This window comes from Triticum dicoccoides, chromosome 6A, assembly GCF_002162155.2.
Source record: "Triticum dicoccoides isolate Atlit2015 ecotype Zavitan chromosome 6A, WEW_v2.0, whole genome shotgun sequence".
NCBI lineage: Eukaryota > Viridiplantae > Streptophyta > Magnoliopsida > Poales > Poaceae > Triticum > Triticum dicoccoides.
The window spans coordinates 464432973-464456812 of record NC_041390.1 but is presented as its reverse complement, the minus strand read 5'-3'; the positions used below and the strand labels follow the sequence as shown (position 1 = coordinate 464456812).

The 23840-nt window shown below is 48.4% G+C and overlaps 1 protein-coding gene and 1 pseudogene across 1 annotated transcript; one reads left to right on the top strand and one right to left on the bottom strand.

Moving 5' to 3' along the window:
- Positions 1-4272: 4272 nt before the first annotated feature.
- Positions 4273-7557, top strand: LOC119317296 (probable serine/threonine-protein kinase PBL19). The gene is made up of 4 exons (XM_037591725.1): positions 4273-5031; positions 5610-5870; positions 6407-6529; positions 6636-7557. Exons 1-4 carry the CDS (start codon positions 4603-4605, stop codon positions 7188-7190), a joined length of 1368 nt encoding a protein of 455 aa, XP_037447622.1. The 5' UTR covers positions 4273-4602; the 3' UTR covers positions 7191-7557.
- Positions 7558-7593: 36 nt separating this feature from the next.
- LOC119317297 lies at positions 7594-9407 on the bottom strand (annotated as a pseudogene).
- Positions 9408-23840: the final 14433 nt, after the last annotated feature.

Below are 23840 nucleotides of genomic sequence, written 5' to 3'. Positions count from 1 at the left end.
CTCTGGGACATGATGGGTCGCAAAAACTGAAGGTGGGTCGACAGGGGCCTGAGCAGTCGACGAAGAAGGCAAGGCACTTGACAATGGCACGACAAAGGTAACAGAACCCTGATTGGCATCACCAGCATCCTGAACGACTGGTTCCGCCCTCGGCGTCGACTGTGGCACCTTGCTTGCAGGAGCTTGCCTATTTTTCCTTGTCAAAGGCCTCTCGGGATCTTCATCATCATCATCGGGGAGGTCAATAATGTTAGGAGCTGTTCAAAGTTCAATCGCCAAAATCACATCACCCAATGGTACACATTGCAGTTGAGTCGAACAAATAAAGACAGAATGGCAGAAATCATACCCAGATTGGAAGTGACCGCATCCTCCATTACCTCATCCTCGTCCCTGTAAGCTGAGGTCCCGGAAGTAGCAGCGCTGCCAGTTCCAAAGTTCGTCTGGTTAAATCAAGAAAAAACAAACAGCACGGGGCGTCGAGTGAATACAAAGGGAGACACTCACGCAGAAGCGACGGGGATGTCAATCTTAATCTTCGGCAATGCCTTCCGAGGTTTCGGCTCTGCAACTTTGGGATGCTTTGACGCTTTTTCAGTTGGGGTTGGTGAAGAGGTCCGAGGACGCTTTGAAGACTGACCAGCCTGAGCAATCACCTTTTCATGGGCGCTCGGTCGTTCTTGGTCAAGCTTGGATCGCCTCTCCCTGCGAGGAGGTGACTCGACTTCTTCTTCGTCACTTGAGTCGTCACTTTCTTCATCCCCTTCACCGTCAGAATACCATTCGCCACTGTCGCCGCCGCTCGCCTCTCCTTCCAGGTCTTGCTCTTGCTCTCCGTTGGGCATTGAATACATTTCGATAAGAGCCTGAAAGAAAGCGGGAAGAATAAAGTCAGTCGATGCAGTATAGACAGCTGCGCGAGTGAATTCAGATTACAATCAAAGCTCAGAATCGGACCTTCTCTGGTACATGAGACTGGTCGAATGGAGGAACTCTCCTGGCTCCCCTGGGGTTGTCCTTGTTTCCGGTCATGCCCAACAGCCACTTCTCCAGTGTGTCGTCATCGACCTCCCCGGGTGAATCCGAGTGGAGTCTTCAAGACCCGAATACATCCACATCGGATGGTCTCGGGCTTGAAGAGGCTGGATGCGCCGCTGAAGGAAAACCTCCAAGAGATCCATACCGGTGACCCCGTCACGGATAAGCTGGACCACTCGTTCGACCAGCACCCTAACCCGCGCCTTCTCCTTCGGGAGCACCTTCAAAGAGGAGGGTTTCCTCACTCAGTCCATGGTAAAAGGAGGGAGGCCAGTCGACTGCCCTGGCGTCGGCTGGTCTTTGCAGTAAAACCAGGTCGACTGCCATCCGCGAACCGAGTCGGGAAGAATCATGGCTGGAAAGGAACTTTTCCCTCTCATCTGAACACCAAGACCCCCACACATCTGAATCACTTGTGTTCTCTCGTCACTCGGATTGGCCTTTTTCACCGTCTGAGAATGACAAGTGAAAATGTGCTTGAAAAGACCCCAGTGAGGCCGACAACCCAAGAAATTCTCGCACAAAGACACGAAAGCAGCGAGATACACGATTGTGTTGGGAGTGAAGTGGTGGAGTTGTGCCCCAAAGAAATTCAGAAATCCCCAAAAGAAAGGGTGAGGAGGCAAGGAAAATCCACGGTCGACGTGGGTGGCAAGGAGAACACACTCGCCCTCCCGAGGTTGCGGCTCGGATTCCTTCCCCGGAAGCCGCGCCGATCCATGGGGATCAGCCCTCCTTCGGCTAGGTCGTCGAGGTCTTCTTGGCGGATCGCCGAGCGGATCCAGTCGCCCTGGATCCAGCCCTTCGGCAGGCCGGCTCGCGAGGAAGATCCACCCCGACTGGTCGCCTTCCCCTTTGCCTTTGCCATCGCCTTCTTCGCCCGCTCCAGAGCCGCCGTCTTCTCCTTTCCCATCGTCGCCAGCGAGACGCGTACGGAGCGGCGGCGCTGGGGCGAGAGCGAGCGCGACGAAGAAGCCTGAAGAGAGGAAGAGGAAATGGGAACGCACTGTTCAAGAAACCCCGGTCTGACGCCTTATATGAGGTCGCTTCCGAGTGGCTGATGGTAGGCCCAGGCGGTCCTGTCAAATCCCGTAACAATCGCGCGCGCGCGATACATGGAGAAAAAGATGGCGCGGAGATCGAGGCGGCTCCGCCCTATCCCATCCGATTACTGCGGCCTCCCCCGTCCCGCGCGCTTCCTAAAATTCGAATCCCGCTAAATCTGCGGGCAGCAGAACAACTTGTCAGACGGAAGATCTCCTCCACGCCGTCACTCGGAGCCTTTCAAGTAAAGAAACTCACTCGACAAAAAACTAAGAATGGATCAAGGCGACTGAAAAGGAAGTTGCTGTCATCACTCAGGTTCATTGATCCGAAACAAGATATGCTCATGGCATGAAAAATGAGTCGGAGAAGTTCTCAACTCCTTCCCCACTCAAACCTCGATCCATTCGGGGGCTAATGATGAAGCTATGCACCTAGGGTAGGGTCATGGACCTGTCCCAACTGCCCTACTCAAGGACATCTCTAGAAGAAATCACCTTTCAATCGACTTGGAGGTGTTCCACTCGACAGACTCGAAGACACTCGACCAAGAAGCAATCACTCGACCAAGATCCAACCACTCGACGGCCAGGAGACCTAAAGGCACTCCTCAGGCTAACGGTCGGTTATTAAGTAGCTTTTATGGTCATCATAACACTTTATTAGGGGCGTTACCAGTAACGCCCGACCTTAATGTATTTAAAACCCTGCACAACTGAGGGCCGGAGGGGTCCGGCGAACTCTATATAAGCCACCCCCTCCTTAGTGTAAAGGGTTCGCACCCCTGTAACTCATACACGCATAATCCAGTCGACCGCCTCCGGGCTCCGAGACGTAGGGCTATTACTTCCTTCGAGAAGGGCCTGAACTCGTAAACCTCGTGTGCTTACAACTACTCCATAGCTAAGATCTTGCCTCTCCATACCTACCCCCTACATTGATGTCAGACTTAGAACCACGACACCGCTTATATTTTGCCAAAAATTTAAGTTGGGTTATGATATTGGGGTCCATAGCTTTCCAACGGTATATCGCAAGCCCCATTTGGGCAATGTTGGCGGAAGTTCAACCTACTTCACAGGAAAATTCAACGTACTACTAGTGGGGCAGGTCAGGTTATGATCAGAATATTATTCTGATCCCGTGATCAGAATAGTGTTTATGTGAATAAGGTCTTAAGAGGTGTTATCATAATAGACCCACCATATATATATATATATATATATATATATATATATATATATAGAGAGAGAGAGAGAGAGAGAGAGAGAGAGAGAGAGAGTGTTACTATTCATCACCCAGGGTGCAGAATAAACTGTTATTCACCCGAGGTAATCTTACGATCATTTCATAATTAAATTACGTCTCGAATTCAAATAGTTACATTCCTATTCACTACGTAAAATTTAACATAAGAAAACAAAAATATAGGTCATAAGACAAGAAAATTTACATTTTATGTGTATTTTAGACTATATTTTTACGTTTGTAATTTTACATAACATAAAATATTTTTTACGGCAATTATATATTTTCTTACGGTCCCTTTTTGTCTTATGACCTATATTTTCTTACGGTCCCTTTTTGTCTTATGACCGTAAGAAAATATATAATTTCCATAAAAAATATTTTATGTTATGTAAAATTACAAACGTAAAAACATAGTCTAAAATACACATAAACTGTAAATTCTCTTGTCTTATGACCTATATTTTTATTTTTTTATGTTAAATTTTACGTAGTGAATCAATAGGAATATAACTATTTGAATTTGAAACGTAATTTAATTATGAAATGATCATAAGATTACCTCGGGTGAAAAATATTAATTTTCTCTGTAAACTTGTTTAAAGTTTGCTTAGTTGGACTAATCCATACACACTGCATTATGGAACAGAGGGAGCGAGTACCAATCGTTCCCAGCAGACATTATTTAACTACCATAGTTGGGGTACTCGTTTTTTAGGGAAGATATACGATGACTAGTTTGGCACGTATAGAAAAGCAAAAGCACGTGGGGTCAAAGCCATCCCTCCGATTTGCAATTGCAACCCCCACCCGTCTCCTCTCCCGTCGCCATCGGAGACCATTTCGTTTGACTGATACGACCACCCATCCCATGCCTAGTTAGTGTAACTCCGTTCAGAAACTTAGGCACGTAGTAGTAGTAACCCGTAGTCTTCACACACATCGTTTTCTGCTTCTTCTCTTCCTCCGCCTCACAGCGTAAAACCAAAATTCAAGTTCAGAAACAACAGCCGAAACTTAAGTTCTACCAGGAAGGTTGGTGAAATTCATCGTGGGTTCTCCTTGGTGGCGCCATGCAGCCTGCCACTCACTTCTCGCGTCAAGCCATTCCGCGTCGGTTTTATTGACTTTCCCAGTGGCGGCTTTGTGCCGCGCGGTGCCTCCTTTCCCCTCGTGGTTCGAGCTGCCGAGCGAGGTGGAGGCACACGCGCATGGAGGAAACAAGGCCACCACGAGGCTGAAATCGTAGCAGAGCTTTCGTTCTCCGGGGAAATGGGTTGCCTCGGCCGCTTCAGGAGCAAGATCAGGGCGGGCAAGGGCAAGAGACCGCACGGGAGGCCGGTGCGGGGCCCGGGCGCGTCGTTCACCTCCGAGGCCACCTGCTCGACGGCGTCGTCGTCGGCCGCGGCCACGAGCCAGTCCCAGGACTCCGGCGCGACCGTGCGGCCCGGCGGGAGCAAGTCGTCGGGGTCGGCCTCGTCGGCGCGGAGCATCCCAGAGCTGTACGAGGAGCGGGGCGCGAGCAGCCTGCGCGAGTTCGGCCTCCGGGAGCTCCACGCCGCCACCAGCGACTTCAGCCGGCTGCTCAAAATCGGCGAGGGCGGGTTCGGGAGCGTCTACAAGGGGGTCGTCCGCCTGCCCGGTGGCCCCGCCGGCGGCACCGTGGTGGCCATCAAAAGGCTCAACACCAGCGGCCACCAGGTAGTATTTCTATTTCCATGGTTAAAATTAGGAATTTCATTCGGCGGTGTTCTTCTCTTGTTTTTTCTTGTCATGTTCTTCGTCATCATAGGTTGATTCAGTGTAACATCTAGCCCGGATATAACCCTACAGTCTACTAGTACTACTTGCCAATTGCGACCTGTAGTAGCAGCTCTTCGCGTGCTGGCTTCCTAAGATTGGACACGGTTTGCACAATTGTTTCAGTTGTTGGAGTAGTTCATTGATCTCTGTGGCCTAAGGCTGCAATCCTTCTGATGATATGCAATATGAGAATACTATCAAACATCTGTGCAGTGTGAATTCTGCCAAGTATATGCGTGGTTGGATGCTTTCAGTGTTGTTGCATTGTACTCCCTCCGATCCAAATTAATTGACGCAGGTTTAGTGCAACTTCAGTACTAAACCTGCTTGAAAGTTGTACTAAACCTGTGCCAATTAATTTGGATTGGAGGGAGTAGTATCATTATATTGTCCAACTATTTGATGCTACTAGGAGTCAACGATTCATTCAGTACTTGTATTTGAGTTCCCTTTGTCTCACTACCAACCTTGATCAGGGGCATAAGCAATGGCTGGCAGAAGTTCATTTTCTAGGGGTTGTCGAGCACCCAAACCTCGTCAAGCTCATCGGTTACTGTGCTGCCCGTAACGAAAGAGGTCCTCAGAGGCTGCTTGTCTATGAGTTCATGACGAACAAAACTCTGGATGATCATCTATTCAATCGAGCATACCCTGTTCTTCCATGGGGCGTCAGGTTGGAAATAGTATTTGGTGCTGCTCAGGGTTTGATGTATCTCCATGAAGGGTTGGAGATTCAGGTACAGCTTGCCAACTTTCCACAGCATTCTTTGTGTGAGAAATGAGAATACTGCATTATTGTAGGACAAGAGTGAGGCCAATGTTGTATGACTATCTACAACATATTTTGAAACTTAAACGATACCTGATTTGCAAATAACAGGGAGTGAAAAATGCATAAATTCGTGCAGCACCACATCATATCGGTAAATGCTGGAATTTGCAATTCAGTTAATTCATCATATTAATAAATCTAATCGATCTGACCATAACTTGGATGGATACAGTACTCATTCCATGTTGCTTCAACTAATTTTGCAAGTTAAAACATGTGTGCTAAAGCATTAATTTCTGGATGGAACTATGTTGTGCAGTGATCATACTAATTGAACCGCATAGTTGCGAGAAAATGGATGTCATGAATATTATTTCCTGTTTGTTAAGGGAAGGATTTTAAAATAAGTGTTATCTCCAACCTTCCAGGTTTTGATTTTGCTTAGGAAAATAGCATAGAAATGTCATCATTTTTATGATCAAATTTCATGGATTTTTTTAGATCATATATCGTGATTTCAAAGCTTCCAATGTTCTGCTGGATGAGGAGTTTAGACCGAAACTTTCAGACTTTGGATTAGCAAGGGAAGGGCCATCAGCAGATCAAACTCATGTGTCTACAGCGGTACGTGTTGATTATAGTTCAGAGCAAGATAATGGAGTTTCCTCATGCTGCATCCACCCATTCAAGAATATTTCCTTATGGGAACAATTTGCTCTATCATAATCAGGTTATGGGAACCTATGGTTATGCGGCTCCAGACTACGTCGCGACAGGCCATCTCACCACCAAGAGTGATGTTTGGAGCTTTGGAGTAGTACTCTATGAGATCCTCACCGGACGACGTTCTATGGATAAGAACCGCCCCAAGAATGAGCAGAAACTGCTGGAATGGGTAAAGCAGTATCCTGCCGGAAGTAAGCAGTTCAGCAAGATTATAGATACAAGACTCGAAGGCCGTTACTCTAGGCAGGGAACTAGAGAAATTGCTAAGTTGGCCAACACCTGCCTTGCAAAGCGCTCAAGGGACCGTCCAACCATGAGACAGGTGGCTGACAGCCTAAAGCAAGTGATGCAGCTCAAGCAGTTGGATGGCGAAAGTGTCACGTCAAGGGGCAACTCGCCACCTCATGATGTCCAGGGTAAGCCAACAGCAGACGATATTGCCGTGGCTTCAGCAAGGCGGCGGATGCTTCACCTTGCTGCTCTAGGTGAAAATGGAAACAGCATCGCAAGGAGGAGATTCATGTTCATGAAGGCTGCCGCTGCTCCAACTCCAACGTGATCTTCTGTAACAATTAATGTCCTAGACTCCGTGTACATTGTAATGCGTCTATGAAGAAAAATCCACTAATGGTGATTTTTCCTCCTTATCAGTGTACAACCTTTAGAAGATCTAATGTTTTGTGTACTTGTCTTCATACGTAGTTCTTTAGGTTGAGTTGCATATTTGGAACTTGAGACTTTGAGAGTTCCTGATGTGAAGGGTTGTTTATACAGTACCAATGTAGGTATGAAATGAGTCTGTTTTCTATGTTTTACCGTGTATCCAACCTTGTAAAGTGGACATTGAAAATGGTGGCGTCTTGTTTCTGCAGTTGCTAGCCATATATTTGAGGTCTGATATCAGTAAATGGCACTTTGCAGATGGTACCTTAGGTATGAAATATAATTTTGCGTTATATTATTGACTGCTATTTTCAACATGTCAAGATGTGAAAGAGATATTATTTATATACCTCCTCCTTCAACATACAGGTTTGTCAATTCTTCACTTTTGACAAGAAATTAACCTAAAGATTGACGAACAAGCGCCTTGAGTTCCTACTTGTACAAGTTCATTTCATGCTTCCCATTCTTGATAGCATAAAACAAAACCTTATGTGATGATATTTTGAACTATTATGCCAAAGTAAGTATGCACTCTTTGACAGAAGTGCCAAACCAAAATACCCAAGAAGCAGAGCGTGTAGAGTGCAATCTCAAACTCAGGACTGACCAACCAATGTGCTGGGTACAGATTTCAGCAAGCCATGCCACTCAAACTGAATGGTGAGCAGCTGTGTCTCAGAGTCTGGCTGCAGACAAGCAATTCAGCATAAGACCTTTTAAGACCCATACGAGTTGCGATATAAACATGTGCCATGTATGTTCAGATCATAGACTCACCAGGTCCCCGCATTTCTTTGGAAATATGTACCCTTGGTAATCCACATTGCCTTTGGATTCTTCCAGGTAAAACTGCATATTAGTCACACAGCACCATGATAACATGTCTTTCAGATAATGGAACCATGCTGCTGAAATAACACAATAACTTGCCTGAATCCAGTTGTGGAAGCCTGTGACCTCATCCTCACCTCGACACCGCCCCTTGATCTCTCCTACAAAGACATGCTCAAAGGCAGAAGAGCTACCAGAGCATCACCCCTTCCATACAAATTAAACCACAGGGATGCCAGCATTTTCTTGAAGTCCTTCTGGTCCTGAGACGTGATTCCCTTCAGCACCAGATACCGGTGTAAGTATTTGATTGGTGCACTTCTAGCAATCTCCTCAATAAAAGCAGCTTCTTCATTCTTGTCCTGCTGAGTGACTAATTCCTTGTATCCTTGGCGTGGGTTGTAGTTGTCCACAAGTGCACAAAAGCGACAGTATGTAGGCCTCCGCAGTACGTCATCCTTCAGCCAGCTGAACAAGTTTTCAGATGCCATGTCACCCTTCTGATAAACCTTCTTCCCTTGGCCACATTCGATTGTGTAGTCGTTACCAGGAAGGAGACGGTTCAGGTCAAGCTCCCATAGCGGACAGCATGCCTTTGGCAAATGATTGAGCTCCTCCCTGCTAGGCTCTACATTTAGACCATGGCGGAGCTGACTGACATCCTCAGAGTATTCTTGTTCAGAAGGTGGTCTTTTGTATCGCTTCCATTCCTCGGAGTTCTTCATACAGTCAATAGAAGTTCAGAAATCAGAATCCATGAAACAGAATCTTACTATAATTTACTGATATAGGTACGACTGCCATTCCTTCCAATCAGATTTTCCAAACGGTAGTCAACTTTCAGTTCAAACTATCAGAACTTTTTCCAATCAGACGACCCCACAACCGAACTCTCTTTCCTTACAGCCTACATAGCCATTCTATCAAACAGCACGCGAGCACCTCGGCCCACGTCGGCCGGGCTCTCTCCTGGCAGTCCCCTTCCCCTGGAGCGGCAGCGGCACGGTTGGCCGCCCTAGACGCGGCGTCCTCAGCCCCGCCGTGCGTGGCGCCAGACAAGCCATTCACGAGACCGTCCATGGCGCCCGATCTCTCGCCCTGGTTCCCCGTCCTTCGACGCAATAGATTTGAACTGACGAACGAAGGGAGGTGATATGATTAGTCTCCGGAATTTCCATGGGAGGGAGGGGGCGTCACCCATCGATCGCTGGGCGGTGGATGCATATGGTGATTCTGTTGGTGATTCCGGTTTGAGGTAGCAAGGAGGGGAAGGCGCGAACGTCGGGCGCGCGCGCACCGTCAGCCCGCTGTGGGCAAGTAGGCACTTAAATGGGCACGCTTTGGGCCCAGGAAGTTCCTTTCCTCGGGTCGAGATCTTCAAAATTAAATCACATGTTGATAAGTTTTGACGAACTTTTTTCAGAAATAACCGGACCATGCCTCTCGCGGAAGAGAAAAGACGTGTGTGTTTCTTTTTATTTTCGAGAGGTATGGCCATGCCTCTTGTGGAAGAAAATATGTGCCTCTCGCGGAAGAAAAAGCGTGCCTCTTGTGAAAGAAAAAATAAATAAAACATGCGAAAGCAAAACCGTGCCTCTCGCGAAAGTAAAAATATGCATTTTTTTCGTTTTCGAGAGGCACGGACATGCCTCTCACGGAAGGGAAAAAGAGAAACGTGTTTCTTTAGACAAAAGAAAAAATTACAAATTTTTTTGTCCAAAAGGTAAGAAAGACGGGCGGAAAACCGTAAAGCCGAAAAAACTAGGGAAAACCCATCTAAAAAGCCAAAACGCGTGCGGAAAAATAAAATAGAATAGAAACAAAATTCGGATCGAACATTCAGAGTGTGACATGTGGCGACGACTGTGGCATGCTCTCAGCTCACCCCAAGTAACCCTTGATAAGGCTTCCAATGAGTGCTCCTCAATTAGTTGCTCTCAACTTCTATTGGGGCGTGCCTATATCTCGCCTTCAGCGAGTCTGGCTTCGGACTCGCTAAAGGGGCGAGCGAGCTGGGCCAGCCCACGAACGCAGGAGGCCACAGCCTATTTTTCTTGTCTTTGTTTTACATTTTTTCTTTTCTCTTTTATTTTTATTTTTGTACTTTTGTTTATACCTTAAAATATTATAATGTACTTCCTCCGTCCCATAATGTAAGAACGCTTTTGACACTAGTGTAGTGTTAAAAACGTTTTTATATTTTGGGACGGAGGGAGTATATGTTACAGAAACACTCTTCAAAAAAATATTTCAAAAATGCTGAACAAGTATTTAAATTTTTTTGAACAAGTACTTGAAAAATGTTGAACAAGTATTTAAAAAAATGTTGATCATGTATACAAAAATGTTAGACACGTATTTGAAAAATATTAGACAAGTATTTTCAAATTTTGAACTAGTATTTAAAAAATGTTGAACAAGGCTTTTGAAAATTGTTGAATAATCATTTGAGAATATCTTGATCATGTATATAAAGATGTTGACCAAGTATTTGGGAAATGTTGAACAAGTATTTGAAAAAATATCACACAACTATTTGAAAAAATATTGAACAATTATTTAAAAATTGGTGAACAAGTATTTTTTAAAAATGTTGACATGTGTATCGGAATGTAGAATGAAAAAAAAAGAAACAAAGAAAAAACCAAAAAATGAAAACCAAAAAATAAACCAAAGAAAAAAGTAAAGAAACAAATGAAAAACCCCAAAGAAGAAAAAACAAAAGAATAACAAAAAAATTGGAGAAAAAATAAAAACAAGCAGAAAAGAAAAGAAGGGGGGGGGGAGAAACCGAGTAGAAATGAAGAAAAAAGAAAATAAGAAACCCAGTAAAAATAGGAAAAGAAATGAACCTGTATGAAAACCGGCTAGTTTTCCTAATAGTACGTCGCGCCCTACCTAATCTATACGAAGATGAAGTTGGCACAGTGGCTAGCTTGCATCGAAGAAACTGGGAGACCCCGGTATCTATCCCTCGTGAGTGTAACATTTTTTACTCAGGGTGCCCCTCGGCCTACGTTGGTTGCCATCGGAAGCTTTTAGACTGAAAAACTTGTGTTGTTTTTTTTCTGAAATTTTTGTTCCGATAAAATTGTTGTTTTCCTGAAAATTCAATAATATGCAAGAAAATAACATCTGGCACCATGCACTGAATTAATAGGTAGGTCCAGAAAAGTAATATAAATTGATGTCAAAACTATGTCAAAATGATATAAACATGGCATGAAATAATCAAAATTATAGATGCATTTGAGACACATCGTAGCCACATCTCTTTCGTTACCGGTGCGGTTACTCCCAGATATTGCTCTTGCGCTTGGTGGTCACTAGTGGTTGGAGCCCGCCATTGCGGGCCGCTTGCGAGGAAGCTATGCGCACCTCACTATCATGTCAAAATTTAAAAAAAATATTCTCGCATCATGTGGACATCACCAACCATCTTAAAAGAAAAAAGAAAAAGCCTACAAAAACTTTTCTCGAAAAAAGTCTTCCTACCATTTAAAAAAACTCTAAAAAAGCATTTCTCACCGTAACTAACCAGCATGCGCCACATGGCGTGGCTGATTGGCCACCATTCTAGCGTCTCTTAATGGGTTTAATGTGGGTGTTCTTCCTATGGTTCTGGTAATTCCAACCCTTTCTCTCACTTCCCTCTCTTCTGCCTTGGTCTATTGGCATTCATGCCTCACAACCTATCTCAGATTTGCTGAAACTATTTTCCTAATTTTATGCAATAGGCGCCCGTCTCCTTGGATGAGGAGGATGACCGGGATCCCAACTCCATGAGCTCGACGAGCTTCACCTCGACTTCGCACACTAGGTAGTGGCTCTGTCACTATCTACTATGAGGTTTTTTTTGCCAATTTTTCTAGGTAAATATGGGGATTGGTAGGCAACCTAACCATTTTAACTCATTTTTTGTCACCCAAGGCTTTGATTTTGTGCCACTGAATTTTGTGTCCATTTTGTAATGCTTTTTTATATGCAAATCATTGTTAGTTGTGCTTTTGCGGAGTGGTTGACAATTTAAAGATACTATAGGTCATTGTAGAGTGCTTGGCGATTGTAGATATTATAGCTGATATGCTCATGCGCAATCTTGCTTTTGCACATACTTGGCCTTTTTTAATTTGTGTTTTTCCATGGGCCAATACATCAGGATGGCTACTTTTGTTAATTTAGTCACAAACAACAAGGTTTACACAATTTTCCTTAAATTCCATTTTGCTATGACCTTTTTTAGATAAAATAATTACCATGTCAGTTGGTACAGAACAATTTCTTTATAACATTTTCTTTTCCATTTTGCCATCACCTTTTTAGAGCAAAAATTTCCATCTCACTTGGTAGATAATTTTTTTTCTTATCCCTTTTGCCATTAGAGAAACTTGACATGACCTTTTTTAGATCAAAATTTGCCATGTCATTTTGTATAGAACAGTTTCTCCCAAGAAAAGTATCTTAATGCTTTCTTCATAACGCACAGATCAAATTTCATTAAAAAATTCATATCACTTTGTAGCCTTTGTACTCCTAAATTCCCACATGCTTGGCAAATCTAGATTTACAAGGTTGCCAACAAATTGAACAAGCATATCTAGGATGTCATACAACATGATAAATAATTCAACCATACCATGCCAACTTTTATATGTTTATAAAAAAATCCATGGCAAAAGTGTTCATAGCTTTCGCCATGTCACCAGTACAAAATTTGCCATGTCACAAAATACCTTTTTACTATGGCAAAATTGTTAAACTTTTTGCCATGGCAAAAAGTAAAAAAAAATGTTGCCATATAACCAACACACCTTTTAAACTAATTTTACCATCACTTTTTCTTCTCATGGTCACATGGCAAATTAAAACCATTTTTTGTTTTCCAAGATGGCAACTTTAGGTCTTTTCAAAACACTTTTTAATACCCTCATGGCAACTAGTGGAATTGCAACGGCAAGCTAGTGTACCATGGCAATGAAATTAACCATGGTTTTCTTTGGACCATGTAAAAAGAATTGGATCTTGGCAAATTACTTTTTTGCACCATGGCAAATATAACTTACGGACGTTGGTAGATATACTTTATGAACCATGGCAATTATTTTTTTGCACCATGGCAATTTTTACTTTTTGAACCATTCACAATTTTTACCACCACAAATTTATTGACCAACCCATGGCAATGTTTTCCTTTTTATTATGTTTTGAACAATTCATGACAAATTTATTGAACAATCCATGGTAATTTTCTTTTTTTGCATGACCATGGCAAATTGTTTTTTTCTATTATGGCAAATTGTCCTATATATTTTGGCCATGGAAAATTTAATTTTGGTACCATGGCAAAAAAAATTGGTAGCATGGTCAATTTTAATTATTTATCTGGACATGCAAAAATTGTTAAAGGAAACCATTGTAATTTATTTTTTTGTACACCGTATCATTCTTTTTGTTTAATCCTTTGTTAACATGATGATGGCAGTTTTATGGTATATATGCTTTTTAGATAATAGGCAAATTCAGTTTGCATATCATGGCAAATCATTTTGTTTCTGTTTTGCAAGGTTTTTCTGTGTTTTCCCTTTTTTTGGTTTTTGGATTTTTTTAGTGCAACAGCAGGCAACTAGGTTGTGATTGACCTTTTTTCGGTTTGGGCAATTGGGTTTGTGCCAGATGGACTAGCAGAAGTTTTTTTTTTCTCGAGATGGACTAGCAGAATTTGCGACCAGGAATTTTTGTTCAATCGGTCGTTTCGAGGGAACGATTCATTTGATCTGGGAGCTATCCAGACTGAACGTCAACGCCATATTCGAATCATTTTTATTTTGTGCAGCATTGGTTGGGATTACGGAAGAATCAACATAAAACCAAAGGTGAGAGGAGGACGTGGGGAGAAAAAACCGAGGAAGAAAGTGAGACGAACCTACCAACTCGATAGAGGAGGGAGGTCCTTGTAAATAGGAATCCTAGCGAAGTCGGCAGGCTCGGGTTATTCGGCTAATCAAATATTCTGGATTTTCTAGATTGCCCGAATATGGATCATTGGCAGCCGCTTCTTTTCTTTGACCGAATCTCGTGTTCCCTTTGCACCCTGCGGCAAGATTATTGCTCACACACCACCACTACTTTTCTTACTCTTTCGCAACTCCTGCTTAGTGCTTGGTGCCTAAACTTGTGTTTTTGATATGCCCTTGCTGCTTAAACTGAAGGACATTGTATTTCTTTTAGCCAGGGTCAACTGGAGCACAACATATTGTACGTGCCAAAATTGTCATCGCATAGGTCAGGCACAAAAAGCGGCATGAAGCAGGCGTATTGTTGTGCTGTATCTTGTACAGGGAAATACAGTACCAATTCCAAGCTGCATAAATGAACATTGTTTTCTCTCGTTGACTTGCTAAAATCTACTGTTCTTTTATTCGTCACACTATTCTCTTTGACAACTGGTTGGGTGTGAACTTTTTATGGCTGTATCATCTCGATGTCGACGTTAAGTGTCAACTAAATCTCATCGAAAAAAGTTCTAGTATTTCGAGACATGTCAAAATTTAGGAATGCAAACCAAGCTCAGTTACAATTCGGGTGCAAGTACAACTTTCGGTTGCTTCGAGAGAGCTGGTTTCTTCAGCTAATTAAACGAAGTCACACAAACACTAGTTTTTTTAAAATTTGTACGCTTAAAAGAATAGTCCTTGTTTTTTTTAGAACGGAGACGCACGATGCGTCCGGCTTTAAATTAATAAAGCCCACCAGCAGGCAGCATCCATAGGTAATACATAACAGGGACAACAGTTTTAACAAGCTAAAAGGGCCGAAGCCAAAAAACAAAGAACAAGCAGCTGACCGCCGCCAAGAGATATAACATAAATAGCAGTGCGACAGGCAGCCAGCCAAAGGGTAGCCAAAAAAGCTCCAAAAGCATCAACTTAGGCTCGGGCCTCAACTTGGATCGTGCGGATCCGCTCCATGGCTTCCCGCATCCGATCCGCATCACGCCGTTTCCCCAACGGAGTCCATGTCTGTAGGAACACATGGCATTTGAAAATAATGTCAGCAGGGTAGTTAGGGAACTTGTGTTCGATCGTCATCTTATTGCGAATGGTCCAAAGAGACCAGCACAGCGCCCCTACGCATCGCCACAATACACGACCGAAACTGCCCCTATACGCAAGAAGGAGCCTACGCAGGTCCGACGTCGAGTTGGGGTTCCAGGTTTGGTCGAAAGCCGAACGGACGGCACTCCAGGCGAAACGGGCCAGGTGGCACTTGAAAAAGATATGGTTGGCATCTTCATGCTGACCACAGAGCATCCAAGTACCATCCGAAGGGCCATGTCTAATGGCAATGTTGTTGGAAGAAGGAAGGCGATCTCGGAAGAGTTGCCAAAGGAAAATTTTGATCTTCAGAGGGATGGCCGCTTTCCATAGCCCCCTAGCTATGTCTAGTGACGGTCCTTCGGTCATCTTGTTGTAGAGGGATTGGACCGAGAACTTCCCAGAGTTCGTGAGGGACCAAGAGACCGTGTCCTTCTCGGGGAGAAGAGTGAAGCCTTGCACCTTAGCTAGGAGCCCATCCCAGCTGGCGCGTTCATGAGTGAGGAGTGGCCTTTTGAAGGAGATGGCGGGAGGGTTACATCTAAGCGCATCGGCCACCATAATGTCAACGTTGGTAGCCAGTTGGTAGATGGCAAAATGGCTCTGCCAGAGGGGCTCCGGACCAAGCCAGTGGTCGAGCCAAAACCGCGTAGAAGCCCCATTATTAACATTGAACTTGGCTCCGAGAGTGAAGGCAGGCTTAACAGCCTGGATGTCGTTCCAAAAAGACGATCCCTTCGCCTTTGAGGCAAAAAAAATTCCGTCCGGAAAGTATTTGGCCCGGAGGATTTCAGCCCAGAGCCCTTGCTCGTTTTGGGAAAGTTTCCAGATCCGCTTGGCAAGGAGCGCCACATTCATAAGTTTGGAGTTCAGGATCCCGAGACCACCAAATTTCTTGGGGCGGCAAAGCGCCGCCCACTTGATAAGGTGGTATTTCTTCTTGGTCCCAGTTCCTTCCCAAAAGAACTTAGACCTGGGTGTGTCCAGTTTGGCGTGAACACCGTCGGCCAACAGGAACATGCCCATAGTAAATAGGGGCAGGGAAGACAGACTGGAATTAGTCAGAATCAGCCTAGCCGTAGAGGAAAGAAACCTGCCACGCCAGGGGCTAACCCGATTCGCCACCTTGCCATATAAGGGTTCCCATTCGAGGATTGAGATGTGTTTGTCCGAGATGGGGAGCCCTAAGTACTTAAATGGAAAACTCCCTAGTTTGCAATTAAGTAGGTTGGCAATGCGGGTGGCCTGGTGGTCGTCCATCCCTTTGGCGATCACCTCGCTTTTAGCAAAGTTAATCTTCAGGCCAGATATGATCTCAAAAGCGAGGAGGATGAGCTTGATCGAGGCTATACTAATATCGTCAGGTTCGAAAAGGAGCAGGGTGTCGTCCGCGTATTGGAGGTGGGTGATCCCGCCGGGGCACAGGTGTGGGACCACGCCCCGGACGTGGCCCGCGGCCTTCGCCTTGTGAACCATGGTCGAGAGGGCATCAGCGACAAAATTGAAGATGAGAGGCGAGGAGGGGTCACCTTGTCTGAGCCCACGTTTGTTACGGAAGAAATTCCCAATTTCTCCGTTAATAGATACCGCTGTCTGGCCTCCCGAGACCAGCTGCATAGTGCGGTGGATGAATCCCGACTCGAATCCCTTCCGAGTGAGAACTTCTCGAATGAACTCCCAGTTCACTCGGTCGTAAGCTCTCCAGCTTAAAAAGCACGGCCGGATGGCGTGTGCGTTTAAGTTCGTGAACAATCTCCTGCAAGACCACCGGGCCTTCCAGGATGTTACGGCCTTTGAGGAAGCTGGACTGGCTGCGGTCGATCACACGTTGGGCGACCGGAGCCAGCCGCGTGGTGTAAGCCTTGGAGCAGATCTTGAAGGGGACGTTGATAAGAGTTATAGGACGGTATTGCTTAATCGTATCGGCCCCCTTTACTTTGGGAATGAGACTGATGATGCCGTAGTTAAGGCGCGAAATGTCAACCGTACCTAGTGCAAAACCATTAATGATATCATAGAACGTGTCCTTAAGCGCCGGCCAAAACCGCCGGAAGAAAATCACCGGCCATCCGTCTGGCCCAGGCGCGGTTTCAGTTTTCATCGAGCTAAGCGCTTCATCAATCTCCTGAGTGGAAAAAGTTAAAGCGAGCCCGTCGTTTTCGGCCTGAGAGACCCGTGATTCTTCTACCCAGAAGTCGTCACGCAGGCGCAGGCCCTTCCCCTCTGCCGTACCCAGGAGAGAGAGGAAGAAATCGTAGATGTGTCTCGAGATCTCAGCCTGGCTAACCAGAACCCCCTGGTCCGATTGCAGTCGCGAGATCGTGCATTTCCGTTTACGGCCATTAGCAAAGGCGTGAAAGTAGCCGGTGTTCGCATCCCCCTTGGTGACCCACTTGACACCACCCCGACGGTGCCAATATTCCTCTTCTTCCCTGAGGATGGCCAAGACTTGGTTCTCTAAGGCATAACGGCTAGCCCACTCAGCCTCCGAAAAGGGTCTGGTGTCTGCCTGAATGTCGAGAGCTTTAATTTCTTCGAGTAGAGCTTCCCTAGCTCGCTTTGCTTCGCTGCCGTGATTTGCTCCCCACCCACGGAGGAAACCACGCAGGGCGCCGGCTGCCGAGATCCAAGTGTCCAAGGGACCCCTGGAACAGCCCCTCGAAGTTTTGGCACGCTCCCAACGAGCGAGAAGCAAAGGGATGAAACCCTCTACCTCGAACCAGCCTGATTCGAAGTAGAACCGCTTGCTATGCGTGATCCTGTCCTCCCCAGAGGACAAGATCAACGACACATGGTCAGAACCGATGCGGGTTTCCGCGACCAGGGTGCACATGGGAAAGATTATTTCCCAGTCAGATGAGACAAACACACGGTCGAGGACACTACGGATCAGATTGAGTTGTTTGTTGGTCCACGTATACCTGGCCCCAGTCCGAGCGAGCTCACGTAAGGCGCGGGCCGCAATGGCGTTGTTGAAAAGGGAGATCCTATTCCAGTCTATGTTGTCATTGTTCTTGTCTGCACTCGCCCGGATGAGGTTAAAGTCGCCCCCAAGGACAATTGGAATGTTAGCAGCTTGCTTGGCACCAACCAAGGCTCGCAAGAAATCGGCCGACCGCGAGTGATCGGCCGGACCGTAGACACAAACAATCGCCCAGGTGGCGAGTGAGGTTCTATGCTTAATCGTTACAACAATGAAAAAAGAACCAACGTCCCAGGTTACAATGTCACACACATCAGAATTACATCCCAGAAGAAGACCGCCTGAATGACCCGCGGAAGGTACCCAACCCCACACGAAACGGTGAAGAGGATCGTAAGCTGAGAGATCCCGATAAGTAAAATCTACTTTGATAGTCTCTTGGAGAGCTACGACGTCAATGTGTTCGCGAGCAATATACTCCCTAAGTTGCGTTCGACGGCCCGAGTGCCCGCAGCCCCGGATATTCCAGAATATGTAACACATCAGATGATACGATTGCGAAGGCGAACCCCCCTGGAGGTCACCGGTTTTGCCACTCGTTTCTTAGCCGGGGCACGGCTAGTCGTAGGCGCTGCAGCAATCTCCCTGGTTGCAGCAGCACCCTCCGACAGGAGCAGGGTGGGGGAATCCGCAGGCACGAGGGGGGCGGGGTTCTCCACCGACGTGCCCGCGTCTTCCCTGGCCTTAGCCGCCGCAGCGGCTTCGGCCAGAGCCGCTTGGGCCTCCTCATGAGCACGAATAAGGGACACAAGCTCCCCACGGTCCTCGCCTAAGTCGAAACCGCTATCGTCTAAGATCGAAGCAATTTGAGGATCGGTTAACGCGTTCAGAATCTTAAAGGAGGGGGTGGATTACCTGAGATTTCCATGTTCTTATCAGCCAGGCGGAGTTGCGTGCTCTCCAGGGAAGATAGGTCACCCAGCGCCGCTTTGGCCCGAGCGCTGGGCGCGCGCTGAGGGACCGGGGACGCCCGAGAGCGGCGCGCCTTGGCCGCCGTGCCCGCAGAGCCCAATGCAGCCTGAAGATCCACCACGGCCGGCGCCACCGGGGACGGGAGCGCGAGCGTGGCGAGCTTGGCAGCAGGTTTCCGCCAGGCCGACTTTTTGGGCGCACGACCAGATCCCCCCGAGCTGCGGCGGCTGGACAGCGGGGTGACAACAGCTGGCTCATTGAGCACCACGCCCGAGTCCGAACCCGGCAGACGAGGGGAGGCAGGCCTGTCAGTTAGCGCCAGACGGTCGACCGCAGGCAGCTGCGCCGAGCCCACCAAGTTGAAAGCCCCCACCAAGGCGCGGGACGGGGGTGGGCTGCTCCCAGCCATGTCCGCAGTCGCCAGGGCCCCCGGCAACGCGGGCTCCTTCCCCTCGTCCAGCGCCAGCTCTTGAATGCCCAGCTGATTCCAAGTCTCGGTGTCGATCGACGTATCGGGCAGACTGTCCTCAGGCTCTGCATCCTGGCTGGCCATGCCCACGTCCATAGCGCGACCCGATCCACCAGTGGAAAGGCCACCCTTGGCCCCACGGTCAGGCCCCTGCGGGCCGGCCGACCCGCCGGTCCCCGAACCAGGCGGGCCGCCATTCTTGTCTCCCGGGTGTGGGGGGTTGTTGTTGGGACCAGGCGCCGCCGGTCCATCCCGAGGGCGCGAAGGCAGTTTCTCCACCTCCACCCGGATGTCATAACCCTCATGATTGAACCACACTTGCACAAACCCGTTCATCTTGTCAGGAGCACGAACACCAAACTTCATCCTCACCGGTCCCACCCGGATAAGGGAACGATCATCCACCACGATCGGCCTTCCCAGCATCTTGAGCCCCTCCATCAGACGATCAGCACGGCGGTGCTTCTTGGGGATGCCATGGAGGCGAAGCCACACCTCAGGCATGTAGAGGGGGGTAATCGCTTCCTGGATCGAGTCACGCACCAAAACCGTATGTCATGGATGGAGAGGAAAAGTTTACCACTTGTCTTGGCCATGTGCAGCAGATCAGCAGACGGGAACACCACCGCAAAGTCATTGTCGCCCACTTGTTCAATCTGCCAATCCCAATCACCCGCCACCATGTGCTTGAGTTCCTGTTTGAGCACACCCAACGAGAGCCTCCCTGGCTCCGCTGAGAGGATGGCACCATTGACAACCTTCGAGGCCTCTGCGACGGCCTGCGAGTCCTCCTCAAACTCCATACAGAAAAAGCCCTCGCCCGGGATAGCGCTGCCCATGATCTGGAGGAGCGGCTGCTTACCCCGCGAGGGATAGTAGGCCGACGCATGGCCCTCCAACTTGCAGATCACATTTGAAACATTCTCCTCCCTCCTCCTCGACCGGAATGGGGGCGGCCGCCGAGCCCCGCGGCGCATCGACCGCAGCCACTACGAGCGGAGCAGCCCCAGCCCGCGCCTTCTTCGCCAGCGGGTCGCCATGGCCATCACTAGAGGGGGGGGGGATCCCGTGTCTTGCGCTCCAGTTCACGCCGCCGAGAGCCATGCTTGCGCTTCTTCTTCTGTTCTTGTTGGCCCCACCATGGGGGAGGAGGACCCCAATCCCCCTCACGCCCTTGGAAGCCAGATCCAGAGTCCTGGCCCTGGAAACCACCATGCTCGCGCCCAGATCTGCCGCCCTGACCGTGGGAGGAACCACCGCCGCCGTCCGCGCGCCCCGCCCCCTTGGCCCGCTAGCTGCGCTTCGCCTGCTCCCTGAGGGCCTTCTCACGCCGCCACTCCTCCTCCGGGCGCGGGGGCTCCATTGGGCGCTTGTCAGCACGGCGGTCGCCCATGGCCGCCGCCTCGGCAAAGGACCGCGAGAGAGGGAGGGGGAGGAATGGGGATGAGGGATCTGATGGGGAGACGGTGGCGCCGCAACTCACTTTGTCGAGCCGGAAACCCTAGCGAGGGGTCGCGGCACCCCCTGCGCAGCCATATAAAGCGATGGCTAGCAGGCTCCCGCCCCCCCCCCCTTGCCAGGCCGAGCCGGTGGGCCGCGCGGTCCAGGTCCAGGGCCTTGGGCCGCACCAAGGGGCACGACAGACAGCGGGCCGAGCGGGGCCGGCCCAGGCCCAGAGGGCAGGATCTGGCCCAGGGGCAGGGCAGGCGTCAGCAACCCTAGCGACGTACCCACCGTCGGCGCCACCGTCGCCGCCCGCGCCGCCACAGGCCCCGACGGCTCCGTCGAAGGCAGGGGGGAAGGGTAGGCCAATCCTCCGTCGACACCGGTGTCGCCGCGGGCCCCGAGCACCTAGGGGAGCGCGGGCGCACCAGATCGGCCCCCGGAGCGCGCGAGGAAGAGGCCTCCGGCCTCCAGCAGCGGACCGCCGTTGCCCGCGATCCCCCACCGCTCGGCGCAGAGCGACGGCGCCGATCACCCCGACCAGCCCCGCCGCGAGCCGCCGCGAGCACATACTCACCAAAAGACGCCCCCGCCGGAGGGGGGGTAAACCCCGGGGAGGAGATCCCGTCCTCGTCGTCGGACTCGACCCCCGACAGGGCCCAGAAACGGCCACCGCAGCTCGCCCGTCCTTCCCCAGGAGGGCATGCCGGGGCGGCGGGCGCCAGGGCGCCGCAGGGGCCCCGTCGGACCAGGACCCAGGCCGCCTCCGCGCCGGAAGCGCGACGGAGGTCAGAGTCGCCGCCCGAGTCGCCACGGGTCGCCTCCAACGGAACACTCGATTCGAAATCCGTCCTTGTTTTTAGCCCCAAATAGTCCCTTTTTTGCATGAACACAATACGTTCTTCAGTTCTTTTATATGGATCTGACGCACCGGCACGTCTGATATCCTAGCATGATCAATAGGTGATTTTCCCTAATACATGTCATTAGCTCCATGTCCAAGGAAGTCGTTTTTTTCCTTTTAAAAAGGGGAAAGACCCCGGTATCTGCATCATCATGATGCGCACAACCATTTTTATTAAAAAATAAATAAATAGGTCTGAAACATACATAGTATCAACCAAAACAACAACAACAAAAACCACAAATGGTCGGTACAAAACGAAAGACTACATGACTTAACCACATAATCTATTAGTGACATGCCAGCCAAACCGGTTGAATAACGCCTGTGAAACCATTTTCAGACGGTTGCACCCAAAGGCCATGAGCCCCCCAGCGTCACCACGCTGAAGTGATGACCATATATGGATCGATGCGGTGGCTCTGAAGATAACCTGCAAAAAGTTAATAGAGCGAGACATGTTAAAAACACAGTAGTATCAACCAAAACGGCAAAAAAAAACACCACAAATGATGGGTACAAAACGAAAGATTACATGACTTAACCACATAATCTATTAGTGACATGCCAGCCAAACCGGTTGAGTAACGCCTGTGAAACCACCTTCAGACGGTTGCACCCAAAGGCCATGAGCCCCCTAGCGTCACCACGCTGAAGTGATGACCACATGCGGATCGATGCGGTGGCTCTGAAGATAACTTGCAAAAAGTTAATAGAGCGAGACCTGTTAAAAACACAATCATTTCGGTAATTCCAAATTGCCCAAAGCAAGGCACAAACCCCTACACGGATATGACCCTCAAGTATTTTGTTGATACCAACCAACCAGTTTTCAAACAAATTTGAGATACTTGTTGGTGGTGGCAAATTATATACAACATGAACTGTGCACCAAATCAAAGCCGCGAAAGGGCAGGAAATAAAAAGATGTTGAATTGTTTCATCCTTATCATAAAAACAACACTTCTTACATCCATTTCAGTTTCGTTTAGCCAAATTATCTTTGGTGAGGATCATCTCCCTATGAACAAACCATATAACAATTTTAATCTTTAAAGGTACTTTGATTTTCCATGTCCAAAGAATTCGTGGTCCATTAATTACTTTCGGAATGAAGCTTACGGCATGATGGCACGAAAAGTGCCGCCACTGATAGCCCCCCTCTGGCTGTCTTCCTTCTCTGTTCCTTTCTTTAACAACTCTCTTTGAGTCCCACAGCTTATACACAGTTCTTTTTTGAAGGGAGTCTTGGTACACACTGACACGACAGTTTCCTACTAGTTTATCAGTGATCCAGAGTCAAAGGAACCCGCGAATATGACATCCCGTAGCACTGCCGATCAGCTTCGGATGGGTCACCGAGGTACTGTAAATCTGGGCCGCAGCTACATCATCTGTAGTACTTGGTCAGGAACATCCGCTTACACCATGAATAAATAATCTACAGATACTTGGAAAAGTAAGCGGGTGGACCTTTCCCAATGATTCTCTCTATAAAAACCGTGGCATCGGCCATGCTTAACATCACGATCTCACCCCAAAAGCACACGGTGAGTATTTAACCAAAAACTACCACAATTCACGGAACCGTGACAAAAAACTACCATTTTACGATTCTGTGCGAAAGACTACCACTTTTTTCCTAATCCGTGGCAAAAAACTACCAAGTCGTGAAATCGCTCGCTTGGCCCGCGCTAAGCACAAATCTGACCGCTTGGGCCCACGAACCAGGTGCCACCCTGGCCATCCTTCGCGCCGGAACCGCACCCGCACGCGCGCGCCCGCTCCCGCCTCGCCGTCGTCGCTCCCACCTCGCCGTCATCGTGCCCACCAAGCTCCTGGGGCCGGCCACTGCCGCGTGGCCGCCAGCGCCGCGCTGCTGCCCCCGCCGTGAGCGACGACGGCTG

Bases quoted from the DNA above. Each gene is read 5' to 3' on its own strand.
- LOC119317296 (XM_037591725.1), top strand. From the start codon at position 4,603: ATGGGTTGCCTCGGCCGCTTCAGGAGCAAGATCAGGGCGGGCAAGGGC. The intron at 5,871-6,406 runs GTACAGCTTGCC...GGATTTTTTTAG, and splicing joins ATGAAGGGTTGGAGATTCAG to ATCATATATCGTGATTTCAA. The intron at 6,530-6,635 runs GTACGTGTTGAT...TATCATAATCAG, and splicing joins AAACTCATGTGTCTACAGCG to GTTATGGGAACCTATGGTTA.